The following is a 21,851-nucleotide window of genomic DNA, read 5'->3' as shown; positions in this document are numbered from 1 at the left end:
GTATTTGATGAATTGTTAGAAGTAAACATTATACTTTTCCTTATATAGTTGAGTTTATCATATGTATTGTTTTAATGAACAAAATTATAAAAAAAAAATACATATAATTGATAATCCAATGGAATCATTATAAAACCTTGACAAGATAAACATAAAATTAAGATTAAAATTTAAATTATTTACTTAATAATATAATATTTATACGAAACCTAGCTAATTTTAGCGGTAAAGGTTTAAAGAGCTTGAAATATTATCTAAGCGTAGTATAAAAATTGTTTAAAAGATACATTTTACTATCTTAATTTAACATTGCGGTTTAACAGTTGGACTGTGAAAATAAAGTAATATAAACACAATAAAAATAAAGTTACAATAACTTTGTAATATTTTTTAACCAAAATATTATGGTATCAAGAAAAAAATTACAATTTATGCATTTTTAAATATAATTGTTAAATGAACTTTCGGTCTGTTTTGAATTTTGAAAACAAGCTGCCAGCAATCTATCCTCTCTAATGTAACATTATGGGAATCATATATATTAATACACTAAGATTAAGATGCTTGCCTCCCTTTTTAGAAAAACCCTCACCATTACTCCCTATAAACTATATAATTATCGTTTTTTTAGATAATTGTTTGCTAACCGGCATCCACAACTAAAAAATGTATTATTGCTGTTTTTGTTTTTGTAAATTAATTATTAAATTTATTTTGTGCGAATAATTCGCACGGGTATATATATATATATACATACAAGATCACAAAACATTTTTTATGTATATATGTTAATTTGTATTTGAGATATTTGAAATTAGACTTTTTTGATTTCATTTCTTGCAAGGCTTAAATTCTTGTATAACAATGGTACTGAACTCTTTTAGTATGGTCAAAGTATCAAAAGTAACTTTAGAAGTATTAATATTTGCGTTATTTATTTGGTTTTCGGTTTTTTCCCCGATGATATATTTTTTTTAAAACAAAGTTTCAGTCCAACAACATTTTGTTTACTTTTTTTTTTTATTTGTAACAAACATGAATTCAAACTCCTCCTTTTTTATGTATTTGAGATTTTTTTAGTATAAGTTAGCGTAAAAAGCGTGAATCAGCACAGGTGCTAGTATTTAGACTGAAAGATAAAATTATAACAGATGAGGAGTGATACTACATTTTAGCTCCTTGACATTTAGTTGCACAATCATTGGTACAACAATTTTATAATAACACATTAGACATTACTTAACTTTAAGAGTTTTTTTTTTTAACCGTGTAATTCCTCCTTATATTATTTTTAAGTGTCAGAAGATATATCAAAAAAATGTCAAAATGAGACTATCTAAAAGTTAGAGGGCAGTGTATTATAATCATGAATTGTGCAATTAAATGTCTTTTATAATAAATAATTTTGCTTAATGTGGCTGATGACGTTTTTTGCGCTGACATCTATTTGAGGAAATTGGCAATTTCCTCGTGTTTTTATGAAAAAGGTACCGCTAGTTCGGTATCTCATGTGGTCGCTGGCGCTAAAAAGCACGCGCCAAAAATACTCGACCGTTGCTTCTAGACATTTCGACAAAACCTAGTTTATTGTAGAACTGCTGTAGATAGTGATCGGTGTCGTTTATACACGCGTGCACTCCGTTTACACCTGCGGAAAGATTTATGTGCCTTTAGACAGAATAAATCAAAAAGAAAAGGGATTTAGGTGGTTTAGGTAGGTGCTGAGCGGTTAACATGGTTTGAAGAAGATATGTCTCAGACTTTTATTTAATTTTTTTATGTTCTGTTATGAACAGGTGTATGATATAAGTGTATTCGCAAGCAATACGTCCTGCCCGCAGCACGATGTCTGTCTGTCTATCTTCGTCTGTCTGTCTGTATTCGTCTGTCTGTCTGTCTGTCTGTCTTCGTCTGCCTGTCTGTCTGTCTTCGTCTGTCTGTCTGTATTCGTCTGTCTGTCTGTCTGTCTGTCTGTCTGTCTTCGTCTGCCTGTCTGTCAGTCTTCGTCTGTCTGTCTGTCTGTCTTCGTCTGTGTGTCTGTCTGTCTTCGTCTGTGTGTCTGCCTGTCTTCGTCTGTCTGTCTGCCTGTCTTCGTCTGTCTGTCTGTCTTCGTCTGTCTGTCTGTCTGTTTTCGTCTGTCTGTCTGTCTGTTTTCGTCTGTCTGTCTGTCTGTCTTTGTCTGTCTGTCTATCTTCGTCTGTCTGTCTGTCTTCGTCTGTCTGTCTGTCTGTCTGTCTGTCTGTCTGTCTTCGTCTGTCTGTCTGTCTGTCTGTCTTTGTCTGTCTTTGTCTGTCTGTCTGTCTGTCTGTCTTCGTCTGTCTATCTGTCTGTCTTCGTCTGTCTGTCTTTCTGTCTTCGTCTGTCTGTCTTTGTCTGTCTGTCTGTCTGTCTTTGTCTGTCTGTCTGTCTGTCTTCGTCTGTCTGTCTGTCTTCGTCTGTCTTTCTGACTTCGTCTGTCTGTCTGTCTTCGTCTGTCTTCGTCTGTCTGTCTGTCTTCGTCTGTCTGTCTGTCTGTCTTCGTCTGTCTGTATTCGTCTGTCTGTCTTCGTCTGTCTGTCTGTGTGTCTTCATCTGTCTGTCTGTTTTCGTCTGTCTGTCTGTCTGTCTGTTTGTCTTCGTCTGTCTGTCTTCGTCTGTCTGTCTTTGTCTGTCTGTCTGTCTTCGTCTGTCTGTCTGTTTTCGTCTGTCTATCTGTGTGTCTTCGTCTATCTGTCTGTCTGTCTTCGTCTGTCTGTCTGTCTGTCTTCGTCTATCTGTCTGTCTGTCTTCGTCTGTCTGTCTGTCTGTCTTCGTCTGTCTGTCTGTCTGTCTTCGTCTGTCTGTCTGTCTGTCTGTCTTCGTCTGTCTGTCTGTCTGTCTTCGTCTGTCTGTCTGTCTGTCTTCGTCTGTCTGTCTGTCTTCGTCTGTCTGTCTGTCTTCGTCTGTCTGTCTGTCTTCGTCTGTCTGTCTGTCTTCGTCTCTCTGTCTTTGTCTGTCTGTCTGTCTGTCTGTCTTCGTCTGTCTGTCTGTCTGTCTTCGTCTGTCTGCCTGTCTGTCTTCGTCTGTCTGTATGTCTGTCTTCGTGTGTCTGTCTGTCTGTCCGTCCATCCGTCCGTCCGTCCGTCTGGTCGGCCGTCCGTCCGTCCGTCCGTCCGTCCGTCTGTCTGTCTGTCGCAGACACGTGAGCAGGCGCGGGCGCGTGTGTGAGTGTGTCCCACCGTGCGCCCGCAGCGCGGCCAGTAGACACGTGAGCAGGCGCGCGGGCGCCAGCGGGTCCCCGCGCGCCGGCAGCACGCAGCACGTCAGCAGGGCGGGGTGGGCGCGCGACACGCTCTCCGGCGCACGCTCTTGACTGCTGAACTCGTGGAAGTGACGGATGCATTCCTGGGCGTAGTGCAGAAGAAATATCACTAACAATGTTAAAAATATTATTGAGGTAGGGCGCTGCAAGATATATTTTTCTCAAAATCCGGAGCAGCCCGAATGGGGAAGTACCTCGGCCTTACAGAAGATCACAGCTAAATAACACTCAGAGATTATAGAGAAGGTGACGGGTTAGGGTCGCCGACGGGTTTACAATGCTTCTAGAGTTGCAGGCGTCCATAGACTACGGTCCATAAGCCGCTACCATCAGGCTTATAGACGCCTGCAACATCAGAAGCGTTGCAAGCTCGCAAAACTAACCCCGACACTCCCCAAGAGCTGAGAGCAGTAATATTTAGCTGTAAGTATCTGTATGTGTGTACTTTTCCAGTCGGGCTGCTCCAGATTTTTAGCAAGAAAGATAGATAGATAGATAGATAGATACTCTTTATTGTACACAACAACAATCAACACAATAACATATTACAAATAAAAAAAATAAAAATAAAACAGTGTACAAAGGCGGTCTTATCGCTAGAGTAGCGATCTCTTCCAGACAACCTTTGGGCATATAGGACACAGCGTAATGAAAAAGCGGTAGGGAAGTGTATGCAGAGAAGTGACAATTAGTGTCACCTAGAACAATATCAACTATCGAGTACAAATACACATACATATACAGCACAATACATACATACATACATAGATACATACATACAAACATATACATATATATATATACACACATACACACATATATATATACACAGACATACATACACATATATATACATACGCATAAAAATACTATACCTACATATAAACGAAATACATATAATATGAATAATAGCATAGAATACAAAATACAAGTGAAGCGATACTCCTACAATATGTTATGCAGAGATAAAAACAATTATGACGTACTAAGTGACAAATAGTGCGCCTTGAGGTATTTTTTAAAGCAAGACAGGGATTGGGCTTGTTTTATAGGAAGAGGTAGAGCGTTCCAAAGTTGAACAGCTTTAACTGAAAAGGAATTGGAGTAAAAAGAAGTAGTGTGAGCTGGGGTTTCGAGCATCAAAGTAGACTCAGATCTAAGGGTGCGTTCGTGTGTATTACAAAGATACTTGAAACGCTCCTTAAGGTACAGAGGTGTATCAGAATGAAAAAGTATACAATATAGTAGCGAGAGTATGTGAGTATTCCTGCGAAAGCGAATCGGAAGCCACTTGAGACAACTGCGAAATTCGGAAACGTGGTCATATTTGCGAAGACCAAATATGAACCGTATGCAAAGATTTTGAAGGCGCTCAAGCTTATTTAATTGCTCCTCTTTAAGATCAGGATAGCAAGTGTCAGCATAGTCAAGAATTGGTAGAAGGAGTGACTGTGCTAATGTAATTTTGGTAGGCAAAGGGAGGAAATATTGCAGTCGTCGTAGTGATCCGATAGCTGCAAATAGTTTACGGCTCATCTCACTCAGCTGAGGTGCCCAAGAAAGATATCTGTCGAAGATAATTCCGAGGTTTTTGACTGTGTCGCTGTAACTGATTACGGCATTGTTATAAACGACTGGTGGTATAAGTGACCAATCTATTCGACACACAAGTTTAGGACTACCGATAATAATGACTTGACATTTTGAGGGATTTATGTTTAATCCGTAGGAGTTACTCCATCTATATATGTTCTTCAAGTCATTATTTAAATTGCTTATTGATGTAGGTAAATCTGTCTACTTAGCGTGAGAATAAATTTGAAGATCATCGGCATACAAGTGGTAGAGAGAAGATATGCGGAGAGTTATTGAATTTATGAAGATCGAAAATAAGAGCGGAGACAACACGCCACCTTGCGGAACGCCAGCATTAACGTTGGACCAGTCTGAATATGAATCCTGGACACGAACGCGCTGCCGACGACCAAACAAGTAACTATGAAACCAATCAATTGCTGATGGAGATATGTTAAGTGAGCACAAAACAGCCAGCAGTAAATCAAAATCCACCGCGTTAAACGCATTGCTAAAGTCCAGCAAGGTCAACACGGTGAGATTCTGACCGTCCATTGCCCGCCTAATGTCGTCAGTGATTTTCACAAGGGCCGTTGCCGTATGACCTTTACGGAAACCGGACTGATAAGGATTTAGGAGATCATTGGAAGAAAGAAATAAAGTTAGCTGTTGATGGACAAGACGCTCTAAAACTTTGGACAGAAAAGGGAGAATGGCTATCGGGCGAAGATCGGAAAACGTAGAGGAATTAGGTTTTTTAGGTAGGGGAATGATTTGAGCGTCTTTCCAGCTAGTAGGGAATGTATTGGAACTTAGGGATTCGTTGAAAATATGGGTTATGACAGGAAGGACTGAGTCTATAGATATTTCTGTTCTTGTCGTAATTTAAATAAATTATGTTGAACAGAACTTTGTTTTAGAGTTAATATGCAATATCTCATATATTAAAAGCTATTAAAAATTAAATATAAAACTACCTTTATTGTATCTGTGACATACCTTTGCAGCTGGGGTTAGGTCATCCCTCTCCAACAATTCCATTGGATACTTGACACACATTTCTGGTATCCACGCAATTTCCTGCTTCTTGTAAAATTCTTTGCTATTCAATGCTGCACAAGCGTAGCCTACAATTTCTGGTTTAACATCTGCAATATAATCAAATTAAAATATAAGCTTTGATCTTGTATCAAAAATACAGTTTTTGAAAAGTTATATTCCAACATACTATTAATTTTAATGTTCGATTTATCTGCATCAGGGTCAACTCCATCCACCTCGGAATTATCCTCTTCCAAATAGCCATCATCTTCTATAACCATGCACAGATACGGTGTCAATGTTAGGAATGGCGCTACCAATCTGAATAAACCAGAAATTAATAATAAATGAAACGATAAAATAAACTGACATATACTTTACTTATTGTACAAAGATTAAGAGTTGCTAGCTACCTATCAGCTGGTAAAGTTTGAAGGTCGCTCGGGAACAAATCACTGCAGTCTGATCCATCTCTACATGTTTTATGGCATATGGTGCATATCTGTAATAAGATTAATATTTTTTTTTTTTTTACATTAAAAGCAAAACGGAAAGATCAAAATATTTTCTAAATCTTCCTCTTGAAGTCATGTTTTTTATAAACAACTAAAATGTAATAAAATTAAGATCTCAGTAAGTAATTGTTCTAAAATATCAAGATCCTTAATAATTCCAAGTTAAGCTAGCCAACTTTATAAGAAAATGGTAACTTACTGCTTCTTCATCAGCTGGCATGTAAGGTCTTACAGTTAGTGGAAGACCAGAAGGGATACAGTGTGGTCTCAGAACGTCACCAGTACATTCCACTGGTAACAATCGTCTAAGATCTGCTGTTAGGCCCCCTCTAAAAACCCAGGGTTCCTGGGCTCCACTTTCAAAGGCTTCACGCCAGCCTTTTGAGAACCCTTGAAAAATTATGAATTGTTATAGTTTCGCTATCCTTTTACGACGTCTTAAATTATGATAATGCATTACTTACAAGTATAGCTGCCTTGTGTATTTGCTGCTATTTTTGGAGGAAATTTTCCGAGTTCTGAAAAGAAGTTAACAAAATATTTAATTATGAAGAAAAAACATATATTAGAGGAAATGTATTTTGAACATTGTAATGTGAACGTAATGTATTTTGAACATTAAGCAAAACGTGGCGGAAATTTGAAAACACAACTGTCAATGTTAAATTGTGAATTTCATCAGAACTTGATGATCTTTCCGAGCTATTATCTCTCATTGGCTTCATCGAAAACGCAACGATAAATTCACAGGACTCCATGTTGAATTAAATTTTATGTTAGTGCAATGGCAATGTCAACTGTCACGGTTGATGGCATTGCGGGCCTTAAGTGGAACGTAGCCAACATGATTGTTCCTTCTTTGTCATAAGAAGACGATATGAAAGACACACACATTTCCCACAAGTAGGGCCGCAGCTCGCGAGCAGCGTGTGACGTGACACGACACGGGCCGACACTCACCGAGCCAGCGCAGGAAGGCCTGCAGCAGCGCCAGCACGGCGCACAGCTCCCACAGGTAGGGCCGCAGCTCGCGAGCAGCGTGTGACGTGACACGACACGGGCCGACACTCACCGAGCCAGCGCAGGAAGGCCTGCAGCAGCGCCAGCACGGCGCACAGCTCCCACAGGTAGGGCCGCAGCTCGCGAGCAGCGTGTGACGTGACACGACACGGGCCGACACTCACCGAGCCAGCGCAGGAAGGCCTGCAGCAGCGCCAGCACGGCGCACAGCTCCCACAGGTAGGGCCGCAGCTCGCGAGCAGCGTGTGACGTGACACGACACGGGCCGACACTCACCGAGCCAGCGCAGGAAGGCCTGCAGCAGCGCCAGCACGGCGCACAGCTCCCACAGGTAGGGCCGCAGCTCGCGAGCAGCGTGTGACGTGACACGACACGGGCCGACACTCACCGAGCCAGCGCAGGAAGGCCTGCAGCAGCGCCAGCACGGCGCACAGCTCCCACAGGTAGGGCCGCAGCTCGCGAGCAGCGTGTGACGTGACACGACACGGGCCGACACTCACCGAGCCAGCGCAGGAAGGCCTGCAGCAGCGCCAGCACGGCGCACAGCTCCCACAGGTAGGGCCGCAGCTCGCGAGCAGCGTGTGACGTGACACGACACGGGCCGACACTCACCGAGCCAGCGCAGGAAGGCCTGCAGCAGCGCCAGCACGGCGCACAGCTCCCACAGGTAGGGCCGCAGCTCGCGAGCAGCGTGTGACGTGACACGACACGGGCCGACACTCACCGAGCCAGCGCAGGAAGGCCTGCAGCAGCGCCAGCACGGCGCACAGCTCCCACAGGTAGGGCCGCAGCTCGCGAGCAGCGTGTGACGTGACACGACACGGGCCGACACTCACCGAGCCAGCGCAGGAAGGCCTGCAGCAGCGCCAGCACGGCGCACAGCTCCCACAGGTAGGGCCGCAGCTCGCGAGCAGCGTGTGACGTGACACGACACGGGCCGACACTCACCGAGCCAGCGCAGGAAGGCCTGCAGCAGCGCCAGCACGGCGCACAGCTCCCACAGGTAGGGCCGCAGCTCGCGAGCAGCGTGTGACGTGACACGACACGGGCCGACACTCACCGAGCCAGCGCAGGAAGGCCTGCAGCAGCGCCAGCACGGCGCACAGCTCCCACAGGTAGGGCCGCAGCTCGCGAGCAGCGTGTGACGTGACACGACACGGGCCGACACTCACCGAGCCAGCGCAGGAAGGCCTGCAGCAGCGCCAGCACGGCGCACAGCTCCCACAGGTAGGGCCGCAGCTCGCGAGCAGCGTGTGACGTGACACGACACGGGCCGACACTCACCGAGCCAGCGCAGGAAGGCCTGCAGCAGCGCCAGCACGGCGCACAGCTCCCACAGGTAGGGCCGCAGCTCGCGAGCAGCGTGTGACGTGACACGACACGGGCCGACACTCACCGAGCCAGCGCAGGAAGGCCTGCAGCAGCGCCAGCACGGCGCACAGCTCCCACAGGTAGGGCCGCAGCTCGCGAGCAGCGTGTGACGTGACACGACACGGGCCGACACTCACCGAGCCAGCGCAGGAAGGCCTGCAGCAGCGCCAGCACGGCGCACAGCTCCCACAGGTAGGGCCGCAGCTCGCGAGCAGCGTGTGACGTGACACGACACGGGCCGACACTCACCGAGCCAGCGCAGGAAGGCCTGCAGCAGCGCCAGCACGGCGCACAGCTCCCACAGGTAGGGCCGCAGCTCGCGAGCAGCGTGTGACGTGACACGACACGGGCCGACACTCACCGAGCCAGCGCAGGAAGGCCTGCAGCAGCGCCAGCACGGCGCACAGCTCCCACAGGTAGGGCCGCAGCTCGCGAGCAGCGTGTGACGTGACACGACACGGGCCGACACTCACCGAGCCAGCGCAGGAAGGCCTGCAGCAGCGCCAGCACGGCGCACAGCTCCCACAGGTAGGGCCGCAGCTCGCGAGCAGCGTGTGACGTGACACGACACGGGCCGACACTCACCGAGCCAGCGCAGGAAGGCCTGCAGCAGCGCCAGCACGGCGCACAGCTCCCACAGGTAGGGCCGCAGCTCGCGAGCAGCGTGTGACGTGACACGACACGGGCCGACACTCACCGAGCCAGCGCAGGAAGGCCTGCAGCAGCGCCAGCACGGCGCACAGCTCCCACAGGTAGGGCCGCAGCTCGCGAGCAGCGTGTGACGTGACACGACACGGGCCGACACTCACCGAGCCAGCGCAGGAAGGCCTGCAGCAGCGCCAGCACGGCGCACAGCTCCCACAGGTAGGGCCGCAGCTCGCGAGCAGCGTGTGACGTGACACGACACGGGCCGACACTCACCGAGCCAGCGCAGGAAGGCCTGCAGCAGCGCCAGCACGGCGCACAGCTCCCACAGGTAGGGCCGCAGCTCGCGAGCAGCGTGTGACGTGACACGACACGGGCCGACACTCACCGAGCCAGCGCAGGAAGGCCTGCAGCAGCGCCAGCACGGCGCACAGCTCCCACAGGTAGGGCCGCAGCTCGCGAGCAGCGTGTGACGTGACACGACACGGGCCGACACTCACCGAGCCAGCGCAGGAAGGCCTGCAGCAGCGCCAGCACGGCGCACAGCTCCCACAGGTAGGGCCGCAGCTCGCGAGCAGCGTGTGACGTGACACGACACGGGCCGACACTCACCGAGCCAGCGCAGGAAGGCCTGCAGCAGCGCCAGCACGGCGCACAGCTCCCACAGGTAGGGCCGCAGCTCGCGAGCAGCGTGTGACGTGACACGACACGGGCCGACACTCACCGAGCCAGCGCAGGAAGGCCTGCAGCAGCGCCAGCACGGCGCACAGCTCCCACAGGTAGGGCCGCAGCTCGCGAGCAGCGTGTGACGTGACACGACACGGGCCGACACTCACCGAGCCAGCGCAGGAAGGCCTGCAGCAGCGCCAGCACGGCGCACAGCTCCCACAGGTAGGGCCGCAGCTCGCGAGCAGCGTGTGACGTGACACGACACGGGCCGACACTCACCGAGCCAGCGCAGGAAGGCCTGCAGCAGCGCCAGCACGGCGCACAGCTCCCACAGGTAGGGCCGCAGCTCGGCGCCCAGCTCGCGGTTGCGCGCGCCGCCCGCCCGCCGCGCCAGGCGCCTCACGCGCGCCGCCCACCACGAGAAGCGCCACAGCCGCCGCCGCCACTCGCTCGTCGCGCTGCCCGAGGAGCATGCCTGCCGGACGACGATGAGTTACCGATTTAACAAAGGTGGAAGTCCACAATGCGAAGTGATACATCGTTGTCACTTAAAGGTGCGTTTCCACTGAGTCGGAATTGGCCGGAACGAAGAGGAATGGACTCTGAGTTGGCCTATCACAGTGTTCGAAATCTACACTCCGTAACAGTGGAAATAGTGGGTCATTGACAAACAAAATATATGCATATGTAGTGCCGAATCGGTCCGACCGGAGTTGAGCAACCTCGAGAGCCGAGAGAAGAAACTGAGGATAGCGTGACGGCGCGCCATGGCAAGTACTTCACATGCCATCGACATTGTTTATGAATCATAATCTCTAGGTATATAATTGTTTGTATGTATTTTTTTTTTTCTCTTTTTACCTCAATTTTCTTGTGGTCCTTTTGGGTCTTTATTGGCACTTATCATAGATTTGTAAAACAAGCTTATATATACCATCATCTACGAGGCCTGTCTCCTGGTGACTTATAGTACAGGTATTTTATACCTTTTTTGAGCAGCAGTCCTTTGCTAATCGTGTTGTTAAACTTTGTGTTGGAGTTATATCATCAATATGATAAGGTTTCATTGTATCAACATGATACAATGAAACCTTATCATATTGATGGACTTCCACCTTCCACCTTGTGATGGAAAATAAATAATTATTATTATTATAATGTATTTATATTCACATTCATTTGAGGGTGTTAAAAATTTCCACATTCATGGGATACATGACTGATCGGCACCGCTCCACTCCACCCAGATCCGTACCAGTAAAAACGCACCCTAACTTAGGTCCACCCAATTCAATTATAGTAAATTAGAACCTGTTCGAATTGCTTATTTTCGTAAATTTTAACATACGAGTAGCACAGTTCAAACTATGATTTACCTCACTCTTATTTCCCTTCTGCAATATACTGGCCGCATGAGTGGTGAGCCAGTGGAAATCGTGCATCAATCGTAGTCCTCTGGATCCGTGCTCGAAAGGCAAGTAGAACAAGTCACAGAGGAGCATTAAGTCGTCTGCTGTTAACGCATTCTCTTCCAATATCGCTTCATCAACTGGCCTGAAAGAAACATTTATTGTACACTAAAATACTGATAATAATTTATAGTCAACCCATAAATATAAACAAATAAATAATAAATATCTTATAACATACACACATGGTGTCTGTTCCTATGATAAGCAACTTAATACTTTTGTTATAGGTAACAGCCTGTCTTTGTGGGTCTCCCCACCGTGCCTCGGAGAGCACGTTGAGCTGTCGGTCCGGGTTGTTATCATATACACCTGATGGCGATCGTTACTCATAGTAGGGAATATACCCGCCAACCCGCATTGGAGCAGCGTGGTGCGTACAGCGTACATGAAGAAAGAGGCCTATGCCCAGTAGTGGGATATTACAGGCTAAAGCGTAGGTAACAGCCGGCTGATAAAGCTAAATACTTTTTTTTTTTAAATATACATAGAAATATTATATATATAAATACAAATATTACACCCTGACTCCGACGGGTATCGAACCCGCAAACCGCAGAGTAGCGTGGTGCGTACAGCGTACATGAAGAAAGAGGCCTATGCCCAGTAGTGGGATATTACAGGCTAAAGCGTAGGCAACAGCCGGCTGATAAAGCTAAATACTTTTTTTTTTAAATATACATAGAAATATTATATATATAAATACAAATATTACACCCTGACTCCGACGGGTGTCGAACCCGCAACCCACAGGGCAGAACACAGGACCACTACAAACTGCACCAACGAGCTAGCCAATGAGATGGTTATGTTACGTTATTAGAAAAATATTTTTTTTGATTGTATCAAAACTTAGATATGACCACATAAGTATTGCATAAATAGGTCACACACGCATAAAGCACAAATTAACGTTGAGAGTAAATCCTCGATCGAAAGTCTGACCAACTTAGTCTCTGTTTTCAAGTTCTTACAACAATATTTTTTTTTTATTAATAACATTTTTTTTCATATCGGATATAATAAATAGTAGTAATAATTCAATACTAACTCATCAGTAACCTCTGCCGGTTCTGTTGGCTCCACCATCATATCGGCACTCAGTGGACTATTGCTCGGTTCCACTTGCATGGAACCATTCTGAAATGTAGAACCTTTTTACTTCACTGTAATGTTATTCATTAGCGATATATATAAATAATAGATATATATTTATATATCGTCAGATCCAGAGTAGAACGAACAAATAAAAGCGACTAAATAAAATTGAGATAAAAAGACATTAGAAATGTATGTGTATGCGGACCTCGCTGAGCTGGTCGTGCATCACCACGTCGCAGTCGGCGGAGGGCGGGTCCACGTCCAGGGGCTCGGCCCCCGCGCGGCTCGGGCTCAGTGTTTGTGGAGTGTCTGGAAAGTATGGTCTCTATTATTTAATTACCTATCTTTTAATATTTTTTTTAACTTTCTAAACAGAAGAATCGTAATGTTTTGTCGGATTTTTGATGGGTACTGTGCTTTTAAATAATCGCTGTGTGTATTTTCACAGAAACAGACAAAAATTCAACTTATTTTTGTTTTTAAAATAGGAATAGAAAAATTACAATGACTATAATTTAAAAAAGAAAAATCAGATACAATTTCGTCGTTGTGCCTCGCATACTGCTGACAGCTGTCCCGCTGAAATTGTGACAGTATTTTTTTTTTTATTATTGATCAATATTTTCATCTGATTAAGATTAAATTTATACAGTAAAAACAGAACTTATACACAAACCTCCAATGCTCATATCCCCATTCTGTTGTTGCTCTACAGTTGGTTCCACATCATCAACTATAATCGTATCGTCTTCATCTTTATCCTTCTTCATATCCTCAATAAAACTGGCTGTCTCGAGCACGCTATCGTTCGAAACGGATTCATTCAAATCTATTTTATCTGCCATTGTTTGATCTGTCTCTATTTTATCACCAGTGACTTGATCGATGGTCTTCAAACCCATGATAGGGACTGGTAGGGTCGAAACTGGTATTTCTGAAGGTAGTGACATATTCGAACTGGCGATCGGTATTATAGGATTCGGAATCGATTCGTTTAGAACTACTTTAGTCGGTGAGACTAGTGAATTCATCACTGAATTTGGTATTGGGTTGAACGTTTCTATAGGAGATACCTGTAACAAAAATTTATGTTAAGTATGCTTCGTAATTTGAAATAATGTTTCAGTCAGTTTGATGGTAGGACAGATTAAAAAGAATGATAATACCTACACAGCAAAAACATAAAAAAAATGGCAATGAGAAAATATCAAGAGAATGATCACTGAACTCTTTATACAGCTCGAAAAGCGTTAAACAATGATTGTGGGTGAAATCGAGTTCAATGCCAAAAAAGCGCAACAATAATCTGAGTTGAATGTTATTGAGCCTTTGAAGCTAGTTGGCAGTGATGGTACCGTGTGGTAATGTGATTGAGTCGTAATGATAATGTGTGGTAGTGTGACAACTTCACAGTATTTGTACCGTGTGGTCAGTGTAGTGGCACGGTGGTAGGAACAGTGATGTTGCGGTAATGTGGTTATAATATCATGTTGTAGTGTAGTGCAGTGTAGTGTGTATAAGGTGACGTAGTGGTGGTTACATATAGAGATAAGTTGGTGCAATGATACCATGTGGTAGTGTAAAGTATGGTACATGTGCATCGTGGCGACGAGCTGATGGTCTCAAAGCAATGTGGTGGATTAAGCATGGACCCTTCTTCTATATGTAGAAATAGGGCTTTGCCCAGCAGAAGTGGAATGTTACAGATTGAATGAATCAATTTTAGTAAAACCAAAGTTGCAAATAATAAAATTGACAAAAGCAAAATCGTAACAGCAAGTTGAGCTTTCAATTTATTATCTATGTATAAACCTGAGAGCCTGTCTGTGGTGATATACATTTTTCCCAAGAGTCATGGGCAGTTCGTGTGATGGTGTGGTGGTGTGGTGGCGCTGACTCACCCCGGTGGAGAGGATGGGGCGGTCGGGCGTGGCGGAGCACACGTCGGCGAGGGCCTGCAGCTGGCTGGCGTTGACGGTGGGGATGGAGCCCAGCTCGGCCGTGCTGGTGGTGGTGGTGCAGCTGGTGCTCGTCACCAGCGACATGCACGTGTTCACCGACGGCAGGATCGGGATGATTGGCACTGGCGGCACTGAGTGAGGGGTACGGGTTTATAAAACAAAGAAAAAAAAATCACGAGTTTGGGGGTGTGAAGAATCACGTCCGCCATCGAAAAGGGAGGATCCTCCGACCAGACGGATGTAGTGCCTGGTGGGCTTACACCCCGACGGTTATTGTCGGGATCTTGTATATATACTTATTCACTTTGAAAACTCTGATAGCGCGATGTAGCATACGTCAGTTTTCTCTAATTACGTAGTTTGTAGTCGTTCGTATTTCGCGCGATAGATGTCGCCACAACGAGTATTAATTATTATTTAAATACACGGAAGTTACTGCCTTAATTATTAGTACTTATAAAAGCTTTATTTTTGCCAATGTTATGTTGTGGGCTCAGTTTTCCGCATTTAGACATAAAGGTGGTCCGTTATGCGTGAAAAGAGGGCTGATTTGTTCAGCCAGCCCAACTCCTTCCAAAAGCTCAAAAGCCTCCTGGGGTGTTCACAGGCTTCTCGGAGCGTCTTTATTTCCCTAACGATTATTTTTGCCTAATAGTAATCCTCCAGTTAGAAACTATATACCCCAGTTTATATAAAACAAACATATTTATTAATGCTTACTGTTTATATGCTATATTAACTAACATATTGATTAAAAGGGACCATCCATAAATCATGTTACAGAAATTTCCCACTTTTTAGATGCCTCTCCAGTTCTTGTCACAGCTAGTCACATTTATGAGACCATTACCTAGTAAGACGTCACACATTTAGCAATTTTACGCCAGAAATTAATTCAAACATCAGTTTCGACATTATTTTTATTTTAATTTAAATTATATTTTAATGAAAACTCAATTGATGCAATTAAGTTGAAGTTCAGTGACCTTAGTGATGCAATATATTCGTAATTAACTTATTCATCATACTTTCAAACTAAATAGACTAATATTTTTGTTGAAATGTTTCGGTTGGTTGATTTTTATTCTGAATACTTACTCGTTACGGGTGGTTGGGGTTTGATGACAGGTCCTTGTGAAGTTTTTGGTATTGAAAACTCAGGTAGCCATTCATTAATTGCTAGTCTGTAAAAACACATTAATTAAAACATTTGGTATCTTGGTAAGACATAGTTTCGCCAAACCGCAGAAAAGCAATGTGGTGGATTAAGCATGGACCCTTCTTCTATATGTAGAAATAGGGCTTTGCCCAGCAGAAGTGGAATGTAGATTGAATGAATCAATAAATTTAGTAAAACCAAAGTAGTAAATAATAAAATTGACAAAAGCAAAATCGTAAAAGCAAGTTGAGCTTTCAATTTATTATCTATGTATAAACCTGAGTGCCTGTCTGTGGTGATATACATTTTTCCCAAGAGTCATGGGCAGTTCATCCTCACAAACACCTTGTTCACTTTCTCGCTCCAACTTTATATCCCAAGACACTGCTTCCACTATAATTTAATAGAAAAATAATATTTAAGGACTGAATAATTTATTTGGATTTATTTTACTATATTACTGTATATTCATTCAGTTCACATCAGCCTATCACAGTCCACTGCTGAACATAGGCCTCTACAAGTTCACGCCAAAAATGGCGCGAACTCATGTGTTGCCCATAGTCACCATACTGGGCAGGCGGGTTGGTGACCGCAGGGTTGGCTTTGTCGCACAAAGACACTGCTTATTAGTATTTTTTGGAAAATAAATAGTTTCAGAGACTTATAATGTCATAAATGTTATGCCAAATACAAGGATCAGTTTGTTTTGCAGTTATTTACGAGATTTTGATAATAATATATTTATTTTTATTAATAATTGGTACATACTCAGAATAAGGGTTTTCTTAAGGTATATCAAGATAATATTTTAAAAAAATCAGAACTATATGCAAATTAAAAAAAAAATTGTATAAATGGCAGCAAAATTTTGAAAAGGTGAATAAGATTGAGATCACTTTAAGTTAAATAATAATAACTTTAAATAAATGAAAGTTGTTTAAACTTACTATGAACAGGTGCATCCAGACTACATCGAGCCCAATGTGCAAGGGTCCATATTGGGATCATATTAGCGTTGTATTCACAATTTGGGTTGGATAAAACTCCACGAAGCAAGGGAATCAGTTCAGGTGAACGACCGCAGTATGGACCTGAAAAATAAGTTAGCGACTCAGAATATGATTAGACAGTTATTTCAAATGTTTTTAGAATTTTAGACCCTAAGAAAGAAACCCTACCTGGTTTCTCTAAAATATTTATACACCTCAATAAAAAAAAATTGCTAAGATGTTTTATAAACAAGATTCACAAAAAAAATCTGATGTGGCCTTCACACCAACGAGAGATCAATTTTTTATTGGTCTCAAACATATAATATATAAGTATATTTTTTGGAATATATTTCTAAATTAATAATTTTCCAAAAATCCTTATCCCTAACAAATAAAACAATGTAACTAAAGTTTACCCAAAAAAATCCTCTTTTGGTCATAATCGTTGGCATGCAAGTTATCCCAAATGACTGGTGGGCGTCTCAATACCTGTGTTATTTCTTCAATACATTCAGTTGTTAATGTTTTCGATATAACTTTGGGACCTGCAAGAGAATTTAGTTACATGATTACTGTTTCTTGAAACATTCTTAAAACCTGTTTTTAACTTATTTCGTAAAAGTATTGCACAATCATACAATGCATCTTGCTCTGCTTTTATTTTTTTTTATTGCATTTATGATAAACTCTTTTATACCTTTATTTGTGGTAAAAAAAAAGAAAAAAAAAACTAATCGAAATTTGAGTTAATGTTTAAATTATCGCTATTTTTGGCTGTAGGTATTATTTGTTTCACAAAATTATTTCCAATTTGAGTTTGTAGTAACGTTCGATTTTTATAATATATATTTGTTTTTGTTTTTTTTCATATTATATATATGTCTTATGTACAATTATATTGTATTGTACTGTGTAATATTTTTGTTGGTGTTTTAAGTAAAAAAATTGCTAAATCAGTATCGAGAAGAAAAGAGAGAGGATTCTTTTCTTTTTCAAAAAAAAAGCAAAGTAGATTTGGTACTATTTTATACCAAAGCTTTTTTTTGTATTAACCACCAAGGCTGTGGTAATCTGATTTTTATATCTATCTAATTAGGTAAAATTTAAGGTTTTGCACTTTGCCTCAAATAAAACACGTAACTTAAAGATGGTAAGTTCTATAAAATGTGCCTTAATTTAATAATTCAAAGCTCTTTTTTATATGAAGTGGATACATGTAAATCCACTCCATACAGAAAAAAAAAAAACAGTAAAATTGCCATACCTGTCCACATAATGTCAATCTCCTGAGAAAGTTTTGTACCAAGTGTATTAAGATATTCCGAGCTGTTGACTGTGGGAACGGCACGAGTGGAACAATACTGCGTGGGACACAGTAAGAACCTTGGGCAGCCGAGATGTTGATGAATTTCATTGGTCACTGATACCTTGATGAGGTAGAAAATTATAAATAAAATATTCAGTTATAACATAAAATTAATTTCAGACTACATCCTCCCCAGTACGACGTAAACACCATGTTAGGAGTCCGGAAATATAACACAAAGACCAAACATCTGTACGCCCTATACAATGATGAATGATGTTTGTCATGTCCACGGATTGAAACTGAGTTCAATAGATAATAAATTAATTTTTATTACACGATTATAATTTCGTGTGTAGCTTCACACTGCTGGGCATAGGCCTCTTTCTCCATATAGAATAATTTTTGTTTAAAATTTTAATTAGTATTACCTGGGCATGAGCAAAGCTCTGGAATATCTGCTTATCTGCTTCACTCATTTCTGGCTCTATGTCATCAAATAGAAGAGCAAAGCATGTACAACCAAACTGTGAGACCTGCAAGAGTTGTCTTATTAAAGTTTTGTTTAGGTTTCATTTATCCGTACTATATCTGTAAAAACAAAATGACTTTCTACTTTAGATCTTGTATATAAACACAATAATTTTATACAATAGCCAGAGAATTAAATTTCTTTGAACAATAAATGTTCTTATTGTCAACTTAAGTTGACATTACTAAAACTTTATCTGAATATGACAGACTTCAAAACAAACAGAATGTGAGAGAGAAAATACCATAGCATTTATTTAAATAACTAACGAAAGATGTACAAAGAGATCATAGTACAGTTTTAAATGAAGCCAAAAGTTCTCTATTGAGTGAAGAAAGATAAGAAATGCAGTTACTTATTTATTGCAGATCATTTATTCTTTATGACTCAAAACCACACAAGTCAACAGTCACAGACAAATATTAAAAGTTAAGATAACGTATCTGTTTGATAATTTTGTATCTCACTAACTAAAATAATCATTAAGCTTTTCAACTTGTAAAGACAGGTATATGTTCTGTTATGTAGAAATGTTCATTTAAAGCCTACCAGTCAGTTTTTAATACTTTACGTTACTAATAGCTGTTGTATTAGTCTAACATTTAAATTTTGTGTTGTTTTGGTTAAAGTTGTGACAATGAAAGTCTATTTTGCCTATTTTTAAAATTAAATTGAGTGTTTTCTCCATGTATTCTTCACTCTATGTGACATTGGTGAAATCAACCATGCTACACTGGCACAACTGAAAGTCATTAAACCAATCAATCCATCAACTCTTACCAGGGAGCCCAATTATATTTATATTATAATTTCTAGTTTTCCTTTTATTTAAATTAACCTCAATGTTAATTATGTAATTCTTACTTTCTTCTTTTCTCTTAATTTTCTGCTTTATTGTTTATACTAGAGATTGATGAAAGCTTTATTGGTTTTTTGTTATCTTGTTTCTGATTTTTTTTTTTTTTTTTTGTTATATTTATTATTGTACTGTTTATTTCCTGATTATAATATGACACCAATGAATATGATATGAATTTAAACACTTACTTGTTCAAGCTTTCTCTTCAATGTTGTTATTTCTTTTTGGTTACTGTATGTTATGTCCAGTCCGGGTGAAAGAGCATAGCAGAATGTTATTCCATGAGACTTAGCCTCCGAGATCAGAGATGTTAAGTGTTCGGCCTCCTCCACTGTGTATAGTTCCCTCCAGTATGCTCTATGCTTGTAGTCATCTTTTGGAGCGTACACATACACGTCTAGACCCCATTTCTTTAGTCTAATTGATATAAAAAATTTACTTAAAATATATGTAATATCTAGTCTATTTTTAAATATAAACAAGTACATACCACGATATAGTCACGACGAGACCACGGGCCATGTAACTGGTCCGAAATATCGACAAAAATCGTCAAAAAACTATATCGTGGTATGTACTCATTTATAGAAGAAGAAGAAGAAGAAGAAGAAGAAGAAATAAACTTTATTGTGCATATTACAAGCTAACATAACATACATCTTTAAAAAATAAAATTTGCAAAACAATATTATGCACAAAGGCAGTCTTACACTAGGTAAGCGATTTCTTCCAGACAACCTTGTTTATACTTAAAAATAGACTGTGTTTAAAAACGTTAATATGTAATATCTCTATACATTAAATTAATTTTAATTATAATTATTTTGTTATATTTTTTTTAGATGAAAACCGGTTTTTTGTTTAGTAGTTGATTAATAAATACAATTTGTCGATAATGAAACAGTCAAGTATAATTCCAATAACAATTTTAAAGATCGATTTGATACGTTATTAAAATACTGATGTTTACTTACTTTTGAAACAGATCCTTCCTCTGCTCCGTTGTCCACGGTCGACCGTAAAAGCCTGCAATAGATCTCCGGTCATTCACACTTGTCTAACATAATTACATATAATCGCTATAACATTTACGTGAATTTAAAGCGACAAGTATCATAAACATACCTTCAACGACACCGCAAATAAAATCTTTGCGTTTAGAACTATGCTCGTCTGGAGAGCTTTCAGACATTTTAGTAGTTTTCTGCACAAAGCAAAAAGATTTTTAAAAAAAATGCTATAGATTTACTGTTTTAAGAAATGAACAAAAATAAATGAAGCTGGTTGTTAAATATATGGGAATGGAGTATAACACTAATTACAAAATGCCGGTGTATCCGTTTAAGGTGCAAATTGAAGAAATATGCACGCAATAGAAATAATACGGACTAGAGAGAAATCGTATATGATGTGTCAAACGTATGACAATCTAACAGAAATTTTACTTGTCTATGATTGGTCACAGATACTTAATAGCTTTTAATTAAACATAGACCATGGAGCATAGAGAGCAGCTCTATGCTCCATGACATAGACGAAAGTCTAAGCACGATCAAGACTTGCTTTAAGTTCAGATTGTGTAAGCTATATTTATGTATTGCCTGCATTTAATGAGATGTAATTGTTTCTTTATAATCGTACTTTATTACTTGTTAAGATATGTTTCCTAGGGTATACTTGATTTTAGCTACAGGAAAAAAACAGTAAATTATTAAAATGATTTGAATTAAGGAAGTGAAATAAACATTGCATTCGATTATACAAATGTATTTTATTTACATATAAACACGCTTTATTCCGTAAGTATTACATGAAACTATTTATAAACGATAAACTATAATACTGATTATTTTAGCATACAATTTATTTGATCCACAGATACTTCAGCATTTATTTTAATTGTTTTTAAAATATTTATACCTAAGAAATTAATTACAATTCTTTAATCAGTGCGCTAAAATGCAAACTTGTAAGTGACTAGAATAATGTAATAAATACACTTAAAATTAAATATTTACAATGGTTTTTTTATTATGTACAATTTTTAACTGCATTACAAGTACGTTCACTAAATTAAAAGAAATTTCCTAAGTAAATTTCTTTAGTGACAACTAGCAAAAATCGATTTCATTTTATTCTGTGGGCTAAAACTAAAAAATTGAACTTTATTCAACCCATAGGATGACAAAAGAGAATTTTATAACACATTGTTGAACAAAAATATGTCACATAGTAATCAACCAATAGTCTAAGTGTATAATTTTATAACATTAATGTCATTGCCACATTCATGTGGCTTATTCTTCCGTAACAACACTATAACTCTGTCTAACATCGTGGCATATTACATATG

At 41.0% G+C, this 21,851-nt stretch overlaps 1 protein-coding gene across 1 annotated transcript; it reads right to left on the bottom strand.

Moving 5' to 3' along the window:
* Positions 1-783: 783 nt before the first annotated feature.
* On the bottom strand, positions 784-20,932 carry LOC123665067 (protein O-GlcNAcase). The gene is made up of 22 exons (XM_045599417.1): positions 20,624-20,932; positions 20,473-20,524; positions 19,687-19,915; positions 18,539-18,643; positions 18,066-18,228; positions 17,218-17,346; positions 16,757-16,900; positions 16,085-16,199; positions 15,746-15,831; positions 14,588-14,778; positions 13,363-13,759; positions 12,892-12,995; positions 12,637-12,725; positions 11,493-11,670; positions 10,396-10,591; positions 6,876-6,929; positions 6,611-6,801; positions 6,310-6,398; positions 6,084-6,217; positions 5,855-6,003; positions 3,198-3,363; positions 784-1,648 (listed from the first exon to the last, which is right to left on the bottom strand). The coding sequence occupies exons 1-22, from the start codon at positions 20,688-20,690 to the stop codon at positions 1,524-1,526; spliced, it is 3,153 nt and encodes a 1,050-aa protein (XP_045455373.1). The 5' UTR covers positions 20,691-20,932; the 3' UTR covers positions 784-1,523.
* Between the last annotated feature and the right edge of the window lie 919 nt (positions 20,933-21,851).

The sequence above is a fragment of the Melitaea cinxia genome, chromosome 23 (assembly GCF_905220565.1).
Source record: "Melitaea cinxia chromosome 23, ilMelCinx1.1, whole genome shotgun sequence".
Taxonomy (NCBI): Eukaryota; Metazoa; Arthropoda; class Insecta; order Lepidoptera; family Nymphalidae; genus Melitaea; species Melitaea cinxia.
Note: the sequence above shows the minus strand (reverse complement) of the source record. Positions and strands in the feature narration are given on the sequence as shown.

Coding starts and splice junctions, on each gene's coding strand:
- LOC123665067 (XM_045599417.1), bottom strand. CDS start 20,690: ATGTCTGAAAGCTCTCCAGACGAGCATAGTTCTAAACGCAAAGATTTT. Junction 17,347..18,065: donor GATTGACATTATGTGGACAG/GTATGGCAATTT, acceptor ATTCTCTTGCAG/GTCCCAAAGTTATATCGAAA. Junction 6,004..6,083: donor ATCGAACATTAAAATTAATA/GTATGTTGGAAT, acceptor ATTATATTGCAG/ATGTTAAACCAGAAATTGTA.